At 33.7% G+C, this 22,589-nt stretch overlaps 1 protein-coding gene across 4 annotated transcripts; it reads right to left on the reverse strand.

Moving 5' to 3' along the window:
- Positions 1–274: 274 nt before the first annotated feature.
- Positions 275–22,589, reverse strand: LOC107481268 (phospholipid-transporting ATPase 3). Of its 4 annotated transcripts, none has more exons than XM_016101514.3 (27): positions 21,463–22,589; positions 19,267–19,332; positions 18,448–18,509; positions 16,780–16,861; positions 15,889–15,999; positions 15,234–15,311; positions 15,049–15,145; positions 13,191–13,297; positions 12,672–12,737; positions 10,106–10,227; positions 9,308–9,398; positions 9,146–9,223; positions 8,948–9,064; positions 8,218–8,364; positions 8,033–8,137; positions 6,914–7,056; positions 6,125–6,226; positions 5,967–6,030; positions 5,660–5,872; positions 4,619–4,784; positions 4,449–4,528; positions 4,131–4,370; positions 2,243–2,464; positions 1,985–2,152; positions 1,238–1,600; positions 1,027–1,130; positions 275–802 (listed from the first exon to the last, which is right to left on the reverse strand). In XM_016101514.3, exons 1-27 carry the CDS (start codon positions 21,643–21,645, stop codon positions 496–498), a joined length of 3,684 nt encoding a protein of 1,227 aa, XP_015957000.1. In that variant the 5' UTR covers positions 21,646–22,589; the 3' UTR covers positions 275–495. The 4 variants fall into 4 exon arrangements, with proteins under 4 accessions (XP_015957000.1, XP_020994865.1, XP_052115476.1 ...); XM_021139206.2 differs by having other exon boundaries at positions 18,448–18,504; positions 21,463–21,498; XM_052259516.1 differs by lacking the exon at positions 21,463–22,589 and adding an exon at positions 19,481–20,638.

The raw sequence follows: 22,589 nt of genomic DNA on the forward strand, positions 1-22,589 counted from the left end.
TGCTACCTATATAGCATCAGCCAAATCTAAATATGCAACAAACGTTACAATATGAGAGAAGTCATAATGTTAGTCACCTAAAACTAGATATTGTATCATTAATTGATACTCTCTACCTGAATTTGTTGATGTTCAGGCAAAAGTTCTGACACTAACACAAATAAAATCATGTTATTGAATGTTCAAATATGCTGAACGCAATGTCAGAAACCGTCTTTCTGCATGAACTTAAAAAAGTAAACCAATCAATCAATCCAATACAAATGAGAAGCACTTAACTCTTTCAAAAATGGCTATATATGAATTGCTGTTTATCGTGGAATATACATCTGCGAGGTTCCTGAAAATCTACTCTAAATGGCCCAAAACAGAATATATCCTAAACATAAGTTAAGCAGATAATTAATATGGCACATTTTGATTTTACAGAATTCCTAGGGCTGCTCACAAAAGGAAGATCAAAACCAATGCAATGTACAGTAATCTTACTCTAAATCACTTTTGCAGCACAATCTTTAGCCGTGATTTCATGCTAGCTCGTCTTGCAACATCCCATGCCTTTGGAGGGGCATATACACCAATCTGTGAAGCAAAGAATGACTCGTACCCTGGCGAATCGAATGCAAACCCAGTGTGCTTTGATATCGCAGGTGGGAGCCGAGATACAGCGTAGCTCCTTGCTTGATCTTCCGTAAGCTGGTTCTCTACCTCCAGCAATTTTGCCCTACCGGTGTCATTAAGCTCATTCTTGTGCATTTCTTGAACAATTTGAAAATCATAGGGGAAGAACCATCTTTGAACCCTGTAACCACATGAACTAAAATGAACATAGCACAAAACCCTTTAGTAAGGGTGATAATAATATAAACAGAGACATCTGCATAACAAGGTTTTATTCGAAAGTTGTATATCTTTCTGCTTTGAGCTAATGTGCTGCATCTTACCTTTGAAGCCCCATAAGGATATTGACATCCCCATCAATAAAACATACAGGCAAAGTATGGAGTTGTTCAATCTGAAACTTACCCTTGGTAAACAAAGTCACAGAAGAGTGCAGCAACGGGAACAAGTAGTAGTATGAAGTAGAAATAGAATGTACTCATCAAGACAAAGATGACAAAATAAACATTCTGCAGCAGATAGTAGAAACAGAACTCGGTTAGACAGGTTTTTATGGGTTCATAAGGAAGGTTCCAAATTTTTTTCAACAATGTAGACACAGGAAGTGGCAATTCACCTGCCGACCAAAAAGATGACAAATCAACGAGTATATAAAAACAAAAATAAACCAGGCTAATATACTTCCACCGACACTAATATAGTGCCATCTTGTGATTGAATTACAGATCAAAAGCAGTCGCAAGTTGACAGTTATTACAACACATGTGAATGCCATTGTACTGACATCCCAGAGTCCAAATATCTTTCCATCTGAGTTCTTAGCAGTCAGGTTTGTTGTGCCCACAAAATAGAAGAATATTAGAGACTGGTATATAGAAAAAAAGGCATAGACAGCCACAACTCTCCACTTGAAGAAGGCATTCTTTATTCCCTCCTTGTATAGCTCAGGATACTTCTTGGATAAAGACGCACTGACATCCTGCAAAACCCCCCCCCCCCCTCTCTCCCCCCTTTTCTTTTTTCCTCTCTCTCTTCTCTCTCCACCACAAAAAAAAGGTCTCTTTTGGGTTTCAAACATGGAATAGGCACTAAATCTAATTCTAATTCAGAAGAATGGGAGCAGACAAAAATCGAATCAAACTTAAGTCTATTTGGTCATAAAAATTCTCATACCATATCATGAGATCTATCTTCTAAGACAATAGGACCATGAATGATTTCACATCTTAGTCAGAACTTTATAACTAGTGAATGGGGCAATATAAAAGCAAGTGACGCATGCCTCCAGTCTCCAGAGATAAAATACACACTCACAAAAGAAAATAGAGGTCCAATTTCCAAGTTGTCGTAGAAAATATGCTACCTTGTCAAATAGCCCAACAATGACCACAGGTACTGCTGTGAAGATGACATTATATAATGACTGAAACCAATCATCATAGAATCTCTGACCAGAAAACCCAGTTTGAAAAGTAAACCAAAACTGAGTGAGAGCGAATGTGAGATTCTTATAGAAGAAGTATAATACCACCTGCAAAAACCAATTTTGAACCAGCTTTTAAAAAAAGAAAAGAAAAACTATGCATGGTCATGTACTCTGGAGTTTAGAAAAACATGAGACCTTGCATACACGTAGATATGACCAGCGGCCATGAACAAGCAGCAAATCTTCCAAGTAACGGAACTGTGCAATGGCAAAGTCACTAGCCATCACAGCTTGCATTCCTTCCAACCCACTTATGCCAACACCAACATGAGCAGCTTGAATCATGCTAACATCATTGGCTCCATCACCAATACTAAGTGTTATTTTATGTGCACCTTTCTTGACCATACTTGTTACCTGTAAGTAGATTTAGTGAATGAACATATAGTCTAGCTATACAATTCAAGGTCGATAACTTGGAAAGTTTACATGTGTCAATCAACTGGTCTTTCTCTGTTTCACTATCTAAGAAATCTTTCCATTACTGCAAAGACTTTAAAAAAGTTTTATTTAATGAAATGTTATATTCTCGAGTCCACTACACTATTTGAGTCTACTATAAACAAACAACACATTCCTCTATGTATTTAACAGCTTCAAAGCATAAAACTCACTACAACAACAAAAAGAAAAAGCCATTTTAACTTTTCTCTTCAACCCAACCCCTCCATCGTTTCCATCAATTTAATTTCACTCTTCCACTGGTTTTACTAAAATGCACAGAATCCTTAATATTTTAAAAATATATTAAAAATTATAAATGTGGTTTACATGAAAATCATTATAAAAAAGAATTTAAAATGTATAGTTGTTTTAAAAATTATAATTGATTTACACTTCATTTTTATGAAATGGTTTTTACGCAAAATGATTTCATATAATTTGTCTAAATTGGAGGCTTGGAGCCTGAAACAGTGGACCAGAGTTTGGAGGCAGAATAAATAAAATGATACTTTTTAGATGCTGAAATTTGAAATATATGATGAATATCGGAGTTAGTTTATTATATGAAATTATTTTTTGGATTATCTATAAACCTATTTTCTTGCAAAGGATGAAAAAAAAAACATTTATTTTTTATAATTAGAAATATTTTAAAATAAATATAAAGATAAACATAAAATATTCCTCCAAAGACTAATATACAAACATAAACAAGATCTTACAGTTAAAAATAAAACTATTTAATAACGCTAAGCTTTAAACAATGATTCTATAGAATTCTTTCCTTTAAAAAAGAGAGAGGAAAATAATGAGAAATACATTGTTTTTCTTATAAAAGGACTAGATGTTTGTATAAATCAACTTTCTATTTAAACAGTGTTATTCTTTAAAAATATGTATAATTTTGTGTCTTATTTTCCTCTTATTAAAGAACAAGGGAGAGAAAATAATAAAATAATTTCCTTTTATTCATTAAAAAACTTTTAAAATGCATTTTGCTTTTATAATTTTGTTATATAAAATAGTTGTATATAATATAACCCTTTTGAAACTTAATCGGCTAGAATATTGATAATGATAAGAATTTAAAACTGATAATATTATTAATCTTATTATTATTTATAAGTTATCTCATATTTTTTAGTAAATTTCACTTATCACCCCTCTAGTTGACCAACATATGCACTAACCTCCCTTAATTTACCCATTTATATATAGAATACCAGAATTATCTCGTTCTTCTCCATTCCTTACTAAACATAAGAAGGTTGGATAAGGTTTGGTAGAGGAAGGATACATTTGCATTTTATGTCACAAGTTATTTAGTTAGGATATGTTGGAGTTGAACAACTAATTTATTTTATTTTATGTTTTAAGACTTCATTAGAAGAAAATTTATCTCGTACATCCGTCCTGACCACGAGACGGTATTTGGTAATATTTCCCAATACAAGAAGCACCAACTTCTGCTACAAACTATGCCCAAACTAGAGTCAAAGCATCTTTCCTTATACTAGCATAAGTTCTCTACATATAAACAATAGCAGTAAGAAGTTATTGAACAGAGCATCAGTTTTACCTGTGCTTTCTGTAAAGGAGAAACTCGGCAGCAAACGACAGCATGACAGTTCAAACCTAAATCCAGCAGCATCACTCTTAAACTTGGATCCAACGCATACATTAGACACTTTCCATCAATTACAAGTGCTAATTTTGGTGCAGATCCAGTGTTAAAATAGCTCTGTGCTTCCTCAGTGCATTTCTTTAGCTCTTTTTTCACTTCATCTTTAATAAATCGTGCAATTTCCACTTGGTCACCCTAAAAGTCGAATAACAACACAGTTGCTACAATCAGAAACAATAACTGAGCATGTGGAAGCCAAAAAGAGTAGCTTACCTTTTCTTCAACTTCTCTTATCGCATCAGTTTCTGAGCTGATAATAAATTTCTTCATCTCATTGTTTATTAAATTGCATGCTGCAGCAGAGGATTAATAAAATGAGAGTGAACAAAGTTTTTGGGCGCACACAGGACACAAGAAACCAGCTGACCCAACAAGAGACTCACCGTAGGCTATGTTTATTGCTGTTTCAATCTTGTCCCCTGTAAGAACCCAAATTTTGATACCAGCCTTTTGAAGAGTCCGTATGCAAGCTGGTACTCCCTCCTGAAGCTTGTCTTCGATGGCGGTGCAACCAATTAAAGTGAGACCATTTTCAATAAGTTCCGCAACCTGTATTATTTCTAGAAATATCAGTAAGAACAGAATAATCCATTCTAGAAAATTTACAATGTAATTTCAAATTTTTAATAGCTTGAGATCTAGAACATAGCCTGACTTGAAAAGTGACAAGAATACTTCTAGTTTTTACAATAAGAAGTGAAAAGTCAAACAATTGGAATAAAAATATGCAGCTACAAAGGTAAATATAGAATTACGAAAAAGTAGCACAAGCATTAATCTCTATACTAACAATTATCAGGTTTCCACATTTTGGTTGCAGCATGTAATTTAATGAGCAATAAGATGATACGGTTAGATGACATGTTTAGCTTTCCATATTTTAAGGAAGTAATTCTTGATTTTCCAAATTTTGTAGCTTTATGCTTTGCAGTTCTTTCAGGGTTTCAAGCGGAAACTCAATTTAATAATTAAGTTAAAAAAGAGCCCAATAAGTCCTTTAGGAAGCAGAGCCACGTTCAATCAGAATCGAAACTAGCATTTGTAATTGATGGCAAACGCCTCATGGGTTGAACCCAAGCTTATGAGTAATGCTAGCAGGCTACTGAATTTTCATGCTTTTTCAGTATGCTGAATAGCACCTTTGTGACTTTCTAATTTTTACACTTCAGCTAGGTTTGGTAACAAAGACAAGCATATGAATCAAAATAATATACCTCTTTCTGATCCTTTTAGGAACCAATCGGATTTTAACAAGACAAAATGCAAAAGCAAAGCAGTCTCTTCATTGCCAGAACTTTACAGAGGAATAATAAAAACAATAGTTTAGTGCACTATAACTACCCATTGAGGTAAGCTATTACAAAAATGTAAACCATTTGATGCTTAATATTCGCGAAAAGCTACCATAGCAGGATAAAAATTACCTCATCTAACTTCTTCTCACGATCACGTAAAGAAGACTTGGCCTGGATAAACTTCTCATTCCAGCTTTCATAAGCATCAGGATGCAATTCTTTGTAGGCCAGGCATAATGTGCGTAGTCCAGCAGATCCAAATTGTTCCAGATGCTCTCTTGTCAAGTTCCTGATTTCATTATTACCATCAGCCAGTCTCTCAAAGATTACAGTATCAGCACCCTGTTATATAAGCAAGTCCTTAAAAGATGTTTGTTATCTGATTAGCCGAAGGTAAGCAATTTTTCATAATGGAGAATCCTCAAGAATGTATTACCTTGCAGTACAATACAAGCCTCCCATCTGGATAACGACATACAACGGACTGACGCTTCCTTGTACTATTAATGGAACAACGATTACAAGTATTGTTAAAAAGAAAAGTTTCAAATCTTAAAATCTAAACTATAGCAGCATGGGGAAAGGGATGGTTACCTATTAAACTCGAGTACATTTAAAATTTCATAGGATACATCTTGAGTATGGCCAATCTTCTCCACATGAGATTCACGAACATATATAGCTGTTGGTGTGCGTCTGCCAAGGTAAAATACTGATCAGGATCAACTCAAATAGCAATAACCTAAAGCAGCAGCACTATTAATAAACCAATAGCAGAAGCAATTATTAAAGTTATATTCCATACACCTCAAATCACTGCAAGTATCAAATGAAAGGTAAATTCAGACACAGGCCTTACCCCATTCTTTCAGAATAAGGAAATTTCATTATGAGAACATGGAGGCTAATAGAACAGGAAGAATACAAGATGGCCTCTGTAACAAAGATGTAGATGAGGCAAGTGTGACAGAAAGTGCATAAAAATCCCAGCTCAATAAGAAGTCCCAGACTAAGGATAATTTGCAAATATGCAAGCTTCGTTATAAAAACACTTAACATGGAAAATTCTTGCAGTGTGGCTTAATTGGAACTGGCATAGATGAAAGTGAAGTAACTTAACCACTGAGAGCTACATCTGGAAATTAATTATTCAAGGGATGCACATCACACTATAATGTGCAAAAAGCCAGTGAGTTGCTAGCTAAATTGGAACTGGCCCAGATCTTTATGACTTGGTCATGATGTTAATATTCCTTCCCTATCAAAAGACTAAACTATTATGTAGTTGTACAGAGTAACCATGGAAGTTTGATATGATTTGTCGAACTAAACAGACAGTCATGCAGAAAATATTAATATGTTCTAGAAATTTGAATTCTGTACCTGTAGAAAAAGAAACCAAAGTTCTTTGCAGCAATAACCAAAGCAGACTCATCAGGAGACGCAGCTTGATACTTAATCTTTTCAGGGGACTCTTCACCCTCAGGAAGTACTGTATGACATATAGCAAGACATCTGAAGAACCCCTATGTAGCGAAACAAATCATCACACGAGCACATAGTAAGTAAGCATTTTTTTTCTCATAAGTAAAGCATTTTACCAGAAAAAAGGAAGATACAGTATCAAGCAGTACATCGTTGAACAAAAGCATCTTCTCTTTGAGCAAATATTAGTATTTAAGATGAAGGATCTAGATTATGCCAGCTAGTTGAAAATTAGGTAATATAGACATTACACCCGGTTAGTATGCAAAAATAAGGAGTTTGACATTCTTATTCTTATTCTTATTACCAACTACATAGTATAAACCCAAAATTTATTAACATCCATAAAACTGCAGCAGATTAAGATCTCACAATAGACTAGGAAGTGATTTTTCATCATCAAATCCAAGTGGATAGACCACTTTCTCAATCTATGACAAAATTTGTCAAGAAAGCAATATGCTTCTTTCTGTGGCTTGTGTCCATAGTAAGAGTATTCAAAACTATTGCATCAGTAACATTGAGCCAAATAATTCAAATTGTTCAGAAGATGAGAAGAACTCAGAATAAAAAATTCTCTTCTAATAAAATTTCTTTTCCAAAGACCAAAAAAAGGTAAATGCCAGCTCCTCCAATGTGGAAAGCATGCAAAGTGAAATTTCAGTGTGCAAAGGTTATAGACGAAACACAGTGCTTATGAAACTATAAAGCAGAAATTATAGATCATGAGACCAACAAGAAAGACTAACCCCCATATAAATAAGAAGTAACAGATTTCTAAGTTACCCAGCTGATCAAGTTCAGTTGTATGTTCTCATGACACATGGACACAGTTGAAAAACTTTGTATAGCTTCTTCTAGGAAAAACACAAACAATAATTTCCGAATAACATGAAGACATGCAAGTAGATGGATTTATGTAAGAACATTTCTACCTAGCAAAAAATCAAACATGAGTTATGAAACAGGAAATTCCAAATTTTTGCCACTACTTCAAAGTCAAGCAGAACTATTTACCTTGCAGATATCAGGATTAGACTCATTCCTCCATGCTCCTCTCATAATCCTAGTATCATCAAAATTAAAACCTTTCTCTTGCACTGCATTGGGTGATCTTTTTTCCTGTAATGAAACATAACACATTATAACTGCGATCCCTGGACATAGACCTGTTATTTTCTTACCATGCAGAAACATCTTACCTCAATTTTCATGCCATTGCGCTCTGCTATTCCCCTTTCAATTTCTGTCACACCATGTCCATACACCTCCCCACCAATTGAGCACTTGAAGAATTCCATTAAGTTTCTAGTAAGAGTCCCAGTTTTGTCAGAAAAAATGTATTCCACCTAGTCAAATCATCAAGAAAATTGTGTATCTCAGAAATTTGGTGAGGAAAACAAATAGATCTTGCAATCAGACATCTACCGTAAATATGCACTTCATATTAATTCAAGTCTAAAAATTTTCAACAATACATAAAGTGGGTGACAAACAGAGGAAAAAGTTAGATAATAACGAAGGTTTAAAAAGTAAAAAGGAAAAAGATTTAATAGCTAGGTCCTATATGTATAAGCCATGCAACAAAGCTACCAATCCATCTCTTTGTATATGATAACATTGATGACTACCATCTTATCTTTCTTCATTATGGTTATAAGTCTGTAAAGAAAACTGACCGAAGCCTGTCGGTAGGGAACCTTTTGTCTACTTTGGAAGAGATGTGACTGTTCCCAATAAAAAAAACACCTTTATTATGGTGTTCTTAAATGGTTATTTGTTTAGTTCTGGAGCCCTTGCATTGATTTCTTTATTTCTTTTACTATTTCTCATTTGTTTTTTGTCCATTTGAGCACATCTTATTCTCTCTTTGCACTTTCATCAATAACAACTGTTTTTCTGTCAAGGGGGAAAAATTTGGTAGCAACTTACCTGCCCAAGTTCTTCATTCAGATTTGACGTCCTAGCTAATGCAGGCGTATTGGTTTCACTATGATACATGTGCAAGTCCTTGTTAATAAACTGAGCAGACTGGATAAATTTTATCATCTGATAAAAAAATAAAATTATTAACATTTTGGCTTATTGGGAAACACATTTTATGGGCACATATATGACTGAGAAACAAACCTCTATAGAGACATAAAGAGAAATGGGAATGATTGAAGAGTATAGTGTGATAAGGGTAAACATAGTCAGAATAAGAACCTGACAAAATGAGAGAGTCAACAAATATTCAAATAAACAAAACAAGGAGATGATATTGTTATTGACTTTGCAATTATAAAGTACCAAAAATCTGTTGTTAGGGTTAAACTGTGATGATCCCTCCTCAATTGAATCAAGATGCAAGTAATAATATTTCTTGTCTACGAAGAGTGCACTGTAATGTCAACAAAAATCTAACATTCAGAACAGAATTAATTCATACTACTAATTATTAAATAAGAGATCCCCAATCTGGCCATACTTCTGTTAATTTTTCCAAATTCCAGTCATAATTCAATTAAACATAAAGAGCAGGGATCCACTTCCATCGGGTTGTTGACTTATACCATCACATAACTTTTTAATGTACTATGAATTTCGTCAATCCAACCATTGAATGACATTATTTGATTAGATAATCAAATAACCAAATTTTATAAACTTCAAACATCAGTAAATATGCAATCTAATGGTCGGTATTTACTTGTGTTTTGAAACTATATTATAGTTCAAAATTGAGTAGTATGGTGATATATCAAATGGCTTCCAAATTTTGGGAAATTTCACATAATTGGTCTATAGGGTCAAATGTCTCGATTAAACAGTTGGAATTACAAAATTCGTAATCTATAAAAAGTTATTCACAGTTGTAAGTGGATCATAAATATTAAAAGAGCTACTCTCTGGAACTTCCACACTTTTACAAAATATTATTAGTTATAACGTCTCGTCATGCTAATATATTAATAATAATAGTAAATCTAATATAGAGTTGAAACAAACCAACTCTAGTGCCTTCTTGATAGTGTGCACACATAGTCCAGGAAAAATTAGTAATGAATTGGAAGAGGTCCAGGAAAAATTATTATTTAACTCACGCACCTGCCCGTGGCTCCAACAAAGCACATCACAAAGAGAGTTACAAATAGAGTGAGTATGAGCTTGTCAAGTTTCCTCTCCAATGTACTTCTTTTGGAAGGAACGTTCATTGAATTCATCATCACCTGCAATGTTATTCAAATTGTCTGTAAGACAGAATCCATAAACAATCACAGAAGGTAACCATTTTATTATGAAAGAGGATGGGGAAACAAAAAGGAGATATTTTCAGTTTATGTTTTTTAAAATTTTGTACAGAAACTTGATGGAAAGAGTCTTGGCTTTTTCCACAATTTCCTACACAATGTTTTAAACTGGAAACAGAAAACAAACACCCTCAGTTTAATTTATAGAAAAACAAAAGAAAACAGCTAGTATGAATTGCTTAGGTTTAATGCTTTTATTAAACAATATTGCGCTCAGAAAATTGATATTTAAAGATAAAAAGAAAGACTAATTTACTAAACATTAGCTTGTTACAAATGAACCATTAGCAACATGAGAAATATGCATTGAACTCTATAAAACACTGGTAAGGCAGCTGAATTGCCTCCGCTTAAAGAGGTTGATCGAATATTTTGCATCATTAGGAAGAAGAGACATTTGAGTGATTGTAAGTGGAAATTTCACAAAACGCAATAATTGACAGCAAGAAAAGACTCAGGAAACCTGGAACAATATGAAAAAATGTTGGAGATTCCAAATCCCATTGATATAGAAACTTAGGGTGGTAAATATCAACCAAGGAGACTACATCAACAACAATGAGCAATAGACACCTGACACCATACGGACACATTGATACACCAAAATAATAAAAACAAATAGTGCTGACAGGGACATGTACACGGCATATATATATATATATTAAGGTCAAGATTTACAATTTTCCAGCAAACTTATAGGTGTCAAACTACTCATTTTCATTCTTTCTAAAACCCTCCCGAATAGTGGAGCATATCATGTATCTTGTATATCCCCTATTTCAGTTTCCCTCTAACAAAATATGGGGCTCGGCTCTTTCTTTTGCCATTAGACTGGCTATGTTAAATGAAACAAAATATTGAGCGACAAAGGGTGAGCATGAACATAAATTAAGTGTGGCAGATATGAGAATGCTGAGATAGATGACCGGCCACACACGTATGGACAAAATAAGGAACGAAGTTACGAAGATAAAAGAGAGGAAGTTGGAGTAGCACCTATGGTAGAAAAGATAGTAGAATCTCATCTCAGTTGGTTTGGGCATGTGAGAAGAAGATTGACAGAGCATCCAATTAGGAGAGTGGATGAGATGGAAAGTAAAAGGGGACCAATTGTAAAGGAAGATCCAAAAAGACCATATATAAGGTGGTCAAAGGAGATCTCCGTGTAAATAGTCTTATTGTAGACATGATACATGATAGGACTCAAATGCTGTCGTTTGATCCATATAGCCGACCCCACCCAGTGGAATAAGGCTTTGTTGTTGTTGTATCACAAAAAAAGTCCTTAATGAGTTCGTCATAAGAAAATTAATCATGTACAAATACATGAATAAAGTAACCGTGGCTCATCGAGAGAAAGATTAGAAACTTCTTGAAAGAAAGAAGGCCAATAATAATAATAATAATAATAATAATAATAATAATCTATGTCCTATGTGTATCCACCCCGAGTTCATGTGTGTCCAAGCCGTATCTAATGGAGAAAAGGTTGTTTGAGAGATGCCACAACAGCAGTGGTGATTCACCCAAGAGAATAATGGAGAGAAAAACCATCAATAAAATATTAAAGAAAAAAATTATGGATGATTTGATAGCATGAAATTCTCAAGCATACTCAAGAATAGAGTTTCAAATTTCAATTAAGAACTCAGCAGCAAAATAGTGATAGTATAGGTCATAAAGGATGTACCAATATTAAGGGTCAATCTGGATTGGTTTTTGAAAAAATATCTACATTTTAGATTTTATTTTTTTAGTAGATAAATCTATTTCACATTAAGACTTTAAAAAGCACTTTCAATTATTAAAAATACTTTTAGTTTTATTTGGATAAAAATGAAAGAAGATACTTTTTGAAAATAAATTACATAAAAGGACATGCTGGAGAAATGCCCCTAGTCAGAGACTCAAAGTGTTTAGCTTCAGTTATGTTTCTTGTTTCTTGCTTTAGCTTGTAAACACTACTTCACATTCTTTGTGAAGAGAGATGTAATGAACATGTCAAGAAAACAATAATGCACAATACTCTCTATACTAAACAAGAGAAAGCAATTCAAAAACTTGCAAAACATAACGCTATTCAAATGATGATAAAATTGAAAAGAAATAGATGGGTATAAGGCAAACATTACAACACAATCCATATCAAATAAGACAAAAATAATAACATAGCATCTGTGATATATTTAAAAATCAATTACATTACATGTAGATTATCTTATGCAGCAAGCATGTCATTAGTAATGCATTTCGACAATTAATGCGTCACTAAAAAAACATGTGTATAACTATCTACCAGGTAACAGAACATGGAATAAATATTGCAGAGTTATAAAAATAAATATAACTCATTAACAACAAACCTTTGTTTCATGTCCTGTAAAAATAACCACCGTAACAATATACTCCGTATTCCTGAGACTGCATCCCTGAATATGCAGAAGATTCAATAAACCAATGCCAATTCAGTTTCATAAACTTCCCATAAACAAAATATTGCTATCTATTGATTGTAAAAATAAATATATAATATATTTGTTGAGATAGTATACAGATTTATGTCCTAATTTTCCTTAATTATGATTGATATGAATATCCAATTAGATGTAATTATTTATGCTTAAGAAAAATTAGTATCGGGCAATTATTAGGTAAGAATGGCAAGATGCCTGCATATTATAATGGTTTCTATACAGTTTAACCATTGAAAAAATTATTTACATCTCTATTTTCTCCATGCTACTTTCAAGTTTTTTAAATGAAATCCAACAATGAAGGTGCATTTCAATCATCAATGCAACAATTATAGCTAGTTTATGAATAAAATGGAGCTCACAACAAAATATACTTTAAACAGAACTAGTAGAAAAAGTATAACATACTCGCAGCAAAACTTGATTTGGACTGAGAGGCAATGTTTGATTGTCCAATATAAGATTTCCAGTAAAGGTATACAGCGAATTGTTTGGTTGTTCACATTGAATTTCACCTGCCATGCATTATAAAACAACTACTCAGAAATTTAAATGCATAAGATCAAGAACAAATTTTGCATTTATCATTAGAATTGACACGTCCCCATCAATATGATTATATGATGATGATACTTGCACTGGTTTCACAATAATATGCCTAAACAAATTAAAATGAAAGGCAATCGGCTTGATAGAGCCATACAAAAGTAACGAGCAAGAGAATTACAATTTATAAATTTCCAACATACTACAATTTAAGGAACAAATAATAGACAGGCAAATAAGCCATAAAAATAAACAAAAACCACGTTTCAGACATAATCAAAAATAAATTGATTAATTGTTCATTATGAACACACCTTTACAAGTCCCTTGATGTGCGTGTTATGTGTGAGGAAAATTCAAAATCAAATTCACATACGTTTTGATTGCCCGACAGCTATTTCTTAATGAGACAATTTGTTTAGCATCTTTGATGAATGTTGGGTGTGCCCTTCAACCCTAGATCAACAATTATTGACTAGGTTTCTAGGGTTTGGTAGCAGGAAAGAGGCAAAACCTTTGGGCACTGTCTATTTGCACTATTTGGGTTGCAGCGTAATCCACACAATTTCAATGACAGATTTTCTGACAAGCATGTTTCAAGGGATGAGACTTTCCCTTTCAAACTAGTTGAGATATTGGAAATCTATGCTTTATAGATAAATATTTCTTTGCTTTGCTTTTGTATAGGGGAACTCTTATCCCCAATCCTCCTCATCTTAATGTAATAATTCTTTTATCCAAAAATAAATAAATAAATATAGTTCTGATCTTCATATTGAATACTTCCATCTAATTGGAGGATCACTATTCAGTATGATAGGAACCCTACCAAGCCCAAGTATATAGTCTATGCTAGAAAGATAAGGGGGTACAATGGACCAGGACCAAAAAATGCACGGGCAAGTGGAGACAAATTTAATTTTGTTAGGATGACTAGGAGAGAGAAAATAAAGATCATGCTGAATCTGTAGACTGAGGAGGGAATTTGGTTAACCATTTGTAAGTGAAGACTAGGAGGGTGAATGGGCCGTTTAATACCCAAGACTGTTCTCAAGAGTCTAGACTCTCTATTTCTGCACTTTTTACTTGTTTTCCATACTTGAATACATACAGAGCCTGAGTTTCACTTTGGAATATCCTTTCAATATCAATGCACAGGTTATTTCAGAATTTATAGCTGCATTTGCTACCACATAACCCAATCATCACAATAATTTATAATCTTTTACTTGGCGTTAACTAGTACTGATGCCAAGTAGCTGGTGAGCATGAATATTTGAACATACAAATATCGAGAAGAGATGCCAAGCAACTTTAAGGGAAGGTAGATAAACCAGATAACTGGAGTAAAACAATATTTCACCAACTAAACTCTCACAAAATGGAGGATGTCAATTGATAGGATGATGTACATTTCTGAACTCATACATATCAAATTGGGAGCAGAATTTGCATCTCAAAGGAATCAAGATGCATATAATCCATTGTAAGATACACATGAACTGATTAATGCTATACTCATTACTCAGATAGATGAGCCAAAACAATGATAATGGCACAAAATGTTTATAGAAATAATACCAAAAAAAAGTTTCTATTACTGTAAATGTATAAAAGAACACATTGTGATTTTAGAAAGTTTTGGAAAGCTTGTCATCAGGTAACCAGAAACATAAACAAGTAGTGCAGATTTATAGGTTAACCAACATCAAATATAAACCTTTAAACTCAGATGCTTTCGGTGGAGTCAGGTAATCCCAAGTCTTTTCCAATGCTTTCCTTATCTTCAAGTTGGTTTCCCCGTCCAAATTAGCAGTCTGTCACCCATATCCAAGGTCACTAAACTGCACTCACTACTAAACAACGTAAAGAAAAAACCAGATTGAAAATTAAAGATAGTTAAACCTCAATGTAGCAAACACCATCTGCATTTGTACTAGCCATGAAAAGCAGATCTGCTGGAAAGAATTCATCCTGCTTAACCTGCAAAAAAGAAAAGGAAAAAGTTAGCTTATAGTAATTACTGTCAGTAAATGAAATTGGCATGTTACCATTTAGCTTTATTTTTTGATTAAAAAAAAAAGAGACAACTTTCAAACCTATCTCAACCACATATATTTGGAAAAAGAGATTTTATGTTATTTTTCATCAATAACCCACAACATAACTAACAGAAGTGAAGAAACTTTATAAACATAAATTTGTCCTACAACATTTTTTCAAGAGGAAAAAAAACAAGGGTACAGGTGAACACACTATTCAGACAACCAGAATATGTCAAGAGGTTATAAAATTATATACACCACTGCTACATAATATTCTACAATGCAAAGCTGGAAATGGACCCGTAAAGACAACTAGGAGTGTTTCCAAATTCGGTAATGAGATCTTCAGGATATACATGAGTAAAAGTGTGTTCCACAATCACAAAGCTTATACATGGAAACTAAATCTATACCAAAAATTACCATAATACATATAGTTCCTTACAAGTACGATTGCAAAATGCAGATGTATCAAAATGTTCTAGCAGTAGCACAGAAACTTATAGCTCACTCACCTTGACAATGTCTCCAACCTGCAACGCTTTCCAGGGTACAGAAACCCACCGTTGATCTTGCAAAACGTCTACCATTTTATTGTTTATGGCCATGTCATTTTGAAAGCGCTTCTGTTATAAACATTTAATGGGGGGAAACAATATATTAATAAGGGGAATACACATAGAAATCTTTTTCCATAATATAATCCACGAGACAGTATTGACGATTTTAATTGAGGACATCCATACAGACATTAATGCATTTTTGAAACAAACGAAGCACAATGTTTTACAAACCAATAAAAACATTATATGATAAATGCCTATGCTGTATCATAGAAGCACTGACATTAACACTATACGATGGAGACACTAACAAAGACAGACCAACTATTTAAAATGGTAGGACACAGATACAGTACATACATAAATATATTTTCAAAATGTATACATTTTCAAATATTCATAAATCCTAAACTTCCAATATTCAATACTTTCTAGGCTCCTCTAAAACATTATGAAACATTTATTTTCTTATATCCTGTGCCAGTAGTTAATACTTACCATTACTAAGTTCATTTGAAAATTTTATAAAATATCAGTTTTGTTGACATTTCCAGAACTTATCTACATTATGTCCAAGTCATATTTGTAGTGTTTCAAAAAAGAAGAGAATATATATTTGGCAAAATGAAGATGTAATTTTTATGTGTGTCGCACAAATGTCTGATTGAACACATGTACATGCCACTAAAATCTTGTGTCTGTGCTATCTATTATAATGTTTTCCAGAAAAATCTTGGAATGTCCCAAGTATCGGAATGATAAAATCTAAATTCCATAACCCAAACATTTCAGCTAAATAATAAAAAGAAAGCATTATACAAGGAGAGTAAATAGTATTCATACCCAGTCCTCCCAAGCTTCCTTAATAAGAGATGCAAGAAGAACCAAGGATAGAGGAAGTACATTGGTAATTGGAGAGACGGGACTACAAAATCAGAAAATATGAGATTAGGGCTATGCAGATGAATAACCAAAGTATAAGATTAGCCAATGGTAAATATGAAAAGCATTCAGCATAAGAAAATACATATTAAAGATAATAATGTTCACAACAATTAAAGCAAGGTAAAAAGCATGATGAACCAAACCCCCTCCCCCCAAAAAAAATAAAAAATAAAATAAACGAATAAAAAATAAAATAAAAGAAACCAAGTAAAAGAAGAACGAAAGAAAGAAAACATATACCGCAGCAGTTTGAATAGCACTTAATTGTAACAAGAATGGTAATTACCTTACAAATGAATCAGTTATAATTATGTTAGAGTATGAGCAGGACTCAATTAATTAATTAAAGCTTGTGCTGTTAAGTCAATAAAACAGTTAAGCAAATTTAGTTGGTTAATTCCATTTGAGGCTTCTTCTTCTTAAAAAAGCTATAGAACTGTAAGTAAGATATCACTATTAATCTCGAAGTGTTTTCATTGAATTTCAGATTTCATTTTCATCAAAACAGCATCCTTTTCCTTCAATTTTCTTGGCTGATTCCATCAGGTGTACGATAAATTAACAAATAGATATGAGACAAACATAATAACAAGGGTCAAGTAACATAATTCAGGGGAAAAAGTACAATACGAATACACAGCATGATGTGAAATTTTGAACAATCAAAACCAAAATACAGAGGCAAAAAAAACTAGCTACCTCGTGCTTAACCACTTTATAACAAACCAACTTGATCCTCGAATTTATCCCTTGCCTCTTAAATTACTCTGTTCAGTTAACCCAATGAACTTTCAAACCCACTAATTTCCACCATAAATTAACAAAACCTTTCACCGTCCTATACTCACACTGGACACTTCAAATCTTCCAGCATAAATTCCATAAATTCATTAACTTTTATTTATTTACTTTCAACTTTTCATGCCAATGTGGATTGAAATACCACAATAATTAGATAGATGCTACCATACTTCGTACAAGAACACTAAGCGAAAGGATATAAAATTCTCTTTAAAAAGCCGTTTTGAATCAAAACACACACAAACAGATTTGTTTCTCCAACTTATCTGAGAGAAATCAATAATGTCTTTTACACCAAATGGGGATCAAATACCTCTTATCAACCCCAAACTTACTTTCCTTAAAGTGAAAATCTATCAATGAAAATTGGAGAATCACACTCAAACCAAATACAATGAATCTCCATATAACAGAATCTTTATTTAAAATAGGAAAAAAAAGGGAAAAGAAGAAAAAGAAATATACTAGTTTAATATGTTGTAACCTAGCCATTTCATGGCCTGCAACATTATCTTGCGTTAACATGGGATGCTTGTGCATCGGACTGCCATTTTGCCCTATTTCCTAGTTCATGTAGTATGATATACATGTTCATGTCATAACCAAATTTCTTACATATCAAAGATAGAATGAGGAAGACAACAGTAAAATGCAGAAAAAGAAGATGTTGTAATCATCCATTACCGATGATATTCACAAATCACAATTAAACTTGCAAGCGCAAAAATAATAATCTAACTTTGAAGTTGACTAGCATTTTAATACCTAATTGGTGTGGTTGACAAAATTGAGATTGAAAGAAAGTAGAGATTAGCCACCCGTCTGAACTGCATCACAAACAAAATTTATGTCTTCTAAGTGGCAACATACATAAATAATGTGGCAAAGGATAAAACTCATCATGAACAAACAGGATTTACCTTCAATCAGCAATCAACAACTACTGACAAGAAAAGCTATAACAAATTAACTTGAGCACATGTTGCCTTAACATTATGTATTGTAAAGAAAGTATGAGTCATTTTCTTTGTGCTCAAATAAACTAAAAATCCACTTCTACTTCACCCCAATGATTTTGTGCCAGTAGATTTATGGGAAGAGACGAAGAGTGCTAATTAAAGAAGAAAAAGAATGACACCAAGATGGTCGAACATATATAGTCAGCAATATGCAATACTTAATACCTGAAGTAATCACACAATAAAATAAAATTTTATAAAAATTAAAAAAAAAAAAGTTAAAGAAAACATAAATAAAAAGAAACAATGCTCCTAGATTAAATTAGCCCAAGAACCAAAAAACAGAACCAACCAAACCTCTTCAATTTAAATATTTAGAAGCAAAATATTAGAAACTAATTCTTAAAAATTCAAAAGAAAATGTAAAATAGCTCACACATAACAAATCATGCAGTCCAAAATATCCTATTTACAAGAACAGTTTCCAGAAACTACTCACAAGAATATAATTTCAAAAAGTTACAACAATTCATGCAATGACAACCAGAACCCATACTTTTTTGAAACATGGAAATCAAAAGCATCTGTGTTTCCTATCAAGAATTAAAAGGATAGAGTAACTAACCTGTTCAAATAATCCTTTTGGTAAAAAGGTTAAAACGTTGTATTTTGTAGTAGATATTGAATTTCCCTGAGATAATCGATATTAACTAATCAAAATGAGCAAATCTAAGTATGTCAAAAATACAAAATAATATCAACTATGAAGAGCATGTCCGAAATTTCTTGAAGTTTAAAAAACTGTAAATTAGTAAATTGATATCAAGGTGTATGCATACATGGAGAGGTAGAAGGAAAACACAAACAGAATCTGTACGATTTCATTTCTTCAATGCAACTTCTTCTTAAGCAAGGTGCATCGCTACACGCTAATAATTCATTTCCAATCTCTCTAAAAAAACTACACTTTCTCCATCCTTATGCCCTAATCAGTGGCCATCACCTCCCTTGCCATCCATGGCAGTCCCCTCTACTTTGCCACCACCCATGAACTCAATCTATGATTTACTCCTCTTCTTCATGCATTTGTGGGGAACCCATCCTCACTCCCACGAAAGCTTTGTTTGATTCACTTAGCTTCTCCCCTTTCTTCTTTTGCATCCCATTCAAAGTTCTTTACAACAGTGGTTCACAATTTCACATGATGGTTTCCACTTCCACCAACTATTTAGCTACTCCAAATTGAAGTTCCTTGAATAACATAGATCACAATAAAGAGGGGAATACCATTAACCTCAAGTTCATTGAGGCTAGAATAGAGATAGGGATGGAATTGAAGTTCAAGGACACCAAGTACTATAACGAAGAACTGAAGTGCACACTTGCCATCATCAATAAAGTTGTGAGCATTTTGCTTTTTGGGTTTCTTTTGGGTCATCAATGAGGATGCTCTAGTGAATTTGAAATGCCCTAAGAATATCAAGCTAAGATGACAAGCGGAAGCTAGTACTAGTATATATGCAACCCTCACATAAATTTTTAATCGCAAAATTGATATTGCTTTAGAGTTGGAGATCTAATTTTGATGTGGTATGCCAGTTTTCTTCTGCAGATTCCTTGATTATGTTGTTTGTCAGGGTTATGCTAATAGCTTAATTTGAGTGTGGCATTTTTTTAGAGACATAGCTATCATAGGGTGCACAAAGTTCCACATCCAATAGTATGGAATGCTTGATATTGCAATAAAGAAAGTGGTTCTGCATTTTCCTTAGTACTTAACACCTTTTCATGCAAGGGAATTTATGAAACGGATGAGACCATGACCTGATGGTGGTGAGAGTGGCCCAATGGGGGAGCAAGGGCAGGCAAAATAAGTGGATGCCTCATCATAAACAGTGCCATACGAGGAATAGAAATTGCACTTGCCAACAAAATAGCCACAACCATGCAAATCAGATTTTGTTAGGTCGCCTAATGGCATTTTGGAGTCTGTCGTAAGTTTTTTATTGCCATAAATAGGATTACAGGAAAGCTTTGTGTAGGTTTTCAAAATCAAGTAGGAACCAAAAACACAAGCAATCGGAGAGTAATTTACTCTTCATACAAATTTGAAAAGAAAAGGTTCCCTAAATTTGCAAAATTGAACAATTTAGCCCTTACTAAAAGAAAGACCAATATGTCTCAATTTGAAAGTTGAGACTGACGGCTAAAAAACAAAGATCAGGGACGTAAGTCACAATAAAAAAATTCCGGACCTATTTTGGGTTTTATTCTTTAAGATTCAACTAGCCTCTACTTCTGACTAGCTTCAACTTACAATGCTTCCCCTAAAAATCCGAACTGTTCGTGCATGGAAGAATGTCACTACCAGCTATAATGTGACAGAAGGCATTTCTCAAGTAATGCCAATATGTGCATTGTAGAAGTTCTTCAACCAATTTGTAGTTCGAAAACAATGCAATTACCCGTTACGTAGAAATCTACTTGCCAAAGCCAAATTAACCACCACCGTCGTTCTAAATTAACATGAAGTGCATCATTAACCTAATATCAACATCAAGCTAACCATTATCAATGAGTTATAATTCAAATGGCATAGTATCCCATACTCACATAAGAGGTCGCAGGTTCGAGTCTCCTATGCTATTAAAAAAAAAAAAACCATCAAGCTAATCATTAACATCATAGCTCCACTGACCCCAATCCTACTTAAACAAACACTAAACGAGTCCCACCGCATTAATCACCAATCGAAACGCAATCACGAATTGAACCAAAAACATTAGCCGCGCATTCATCAAATAATAATAATAAAATGAACCTTGAAGCGAACGGGGAAATTGGATTCACGATCATTGCAGAAAATGGTGCGGTAGGAAGGTGCCTGTGGCTGGACCCGGCCGAGTCGAATGGTCTGAGAGGGGGGTCGCTGGTGCATCTTGGAACTCGTTCGCGAGAAAGAAGAACCTGGTTGAGAATCAATCCCACCCAATCCCTTCATCATCTTCCGATATCATGCGTTATCACGATTCGATTATCGCTTTTTCTTCCTTCTTCTTCGTATTCGTATTCTTTCTCTTTCGTTACGTAAATTTCGGGGAAATCTGAAAGCAGAAACGGCTCTCTTTTTTTCTCTGGTAACCGCTTTCACCTCTTTTTTCCCCATTTTGCCCCTTCTCTCTTTCTATTTTGGACCTTATATTTGCTTCTCCACTGCTAAATTCTCTCTGCAACTTTCCTTTCCCTCCATCTTCTCCGCACTCACTAGTGTGCAATTATATATATGTTTTTTTATTATTTAATAACCCTTGCTTTTTATGATGACTGTGTTTGCTATAAATAACATTCAAATTTTAAATGTTGTTTTTCTTTAATATACTACTCAGAATCTTTTATTGTCTATGAGCTTCATTGATTCTTCTTCAATATACTTGTTTTCCAGAAGTGTTACGATTTTTATAATTTCTATCTCTATACAATCTGGTCACAGGAAAAAGCGGTTCTGGTATGACAGGGTACTTACCGGAACGTACTGTTCCATTATCAGCTTTTATTTTATTTTTTTACAATTTGTCATGTCGATAAATCCGATCTGATTGAATCATGCCCCAGCAAGAGGGAAAAAATAAAGTAGAAAAAGAGATTAGATCCAATAGGATTCACGTACCCCTTAGTATACAGTACACACACAAAATCAAAGCGTAGAAGCCACTAGTATCTAACAAGAATGCAATGAAACGAGAACACAAATCCTGACCAATAAAGCTGCTTGCAAATCCATAAGAAGAAGAGTAACCTCCTTTCCCACATTAGAGGAAGTCTCAAATTCATGTCTGTAGTCCTTGATGGCCGACAAAGCAAATCATACTCCTCAATATATTCTAATTTTTAAGGTGATGAAATGCTAGGTGACTTCCGATTTGAAAGAAGTAACACAATTCAGAAAGT

Source organism: Arachis duranensis, chromosome 3 (genome assembly GCF_000817695.3).
Source record: "Arachis duranensis cultivar V14167 chromosome 3, aradu.V14167.gnm2.J7QH, whole genome shotgun sequence".
NCBI lineage: Eukaryota > Viridiplantae > Streptophyta > Magnoliopsida > Fabales > Fabaceae > Arachis > Arachis duranensis.

What these genes read in the sequence shown, in the direction of transcription:
- LOC107481268 (XM_016101514.3), bottom strand. Translation starts at nt 21,645, where the DNA reads ATGATGAAGGGATTGGGTGGGATTGATTCTCAACCAGGTTCTTCTTTC. An exon ending in GGCTTGTATTGTACTGCAAG is followed by an intron (nt 5,873 to 5,966) that starts GTAATACATTCT and finishes CTTATATAACAG; the next exon opens with GGTGCTGATACTGTAATCTT. An exon ending in GTCATCTTTTTGGTCGGCAG is followed by an intron (nt 1,131 to 1,237) that starts GTGAATTGCCAC and finishes TATCTGCTGCAG; the next exon opens with AATGTTTATTTTGTCATCTT.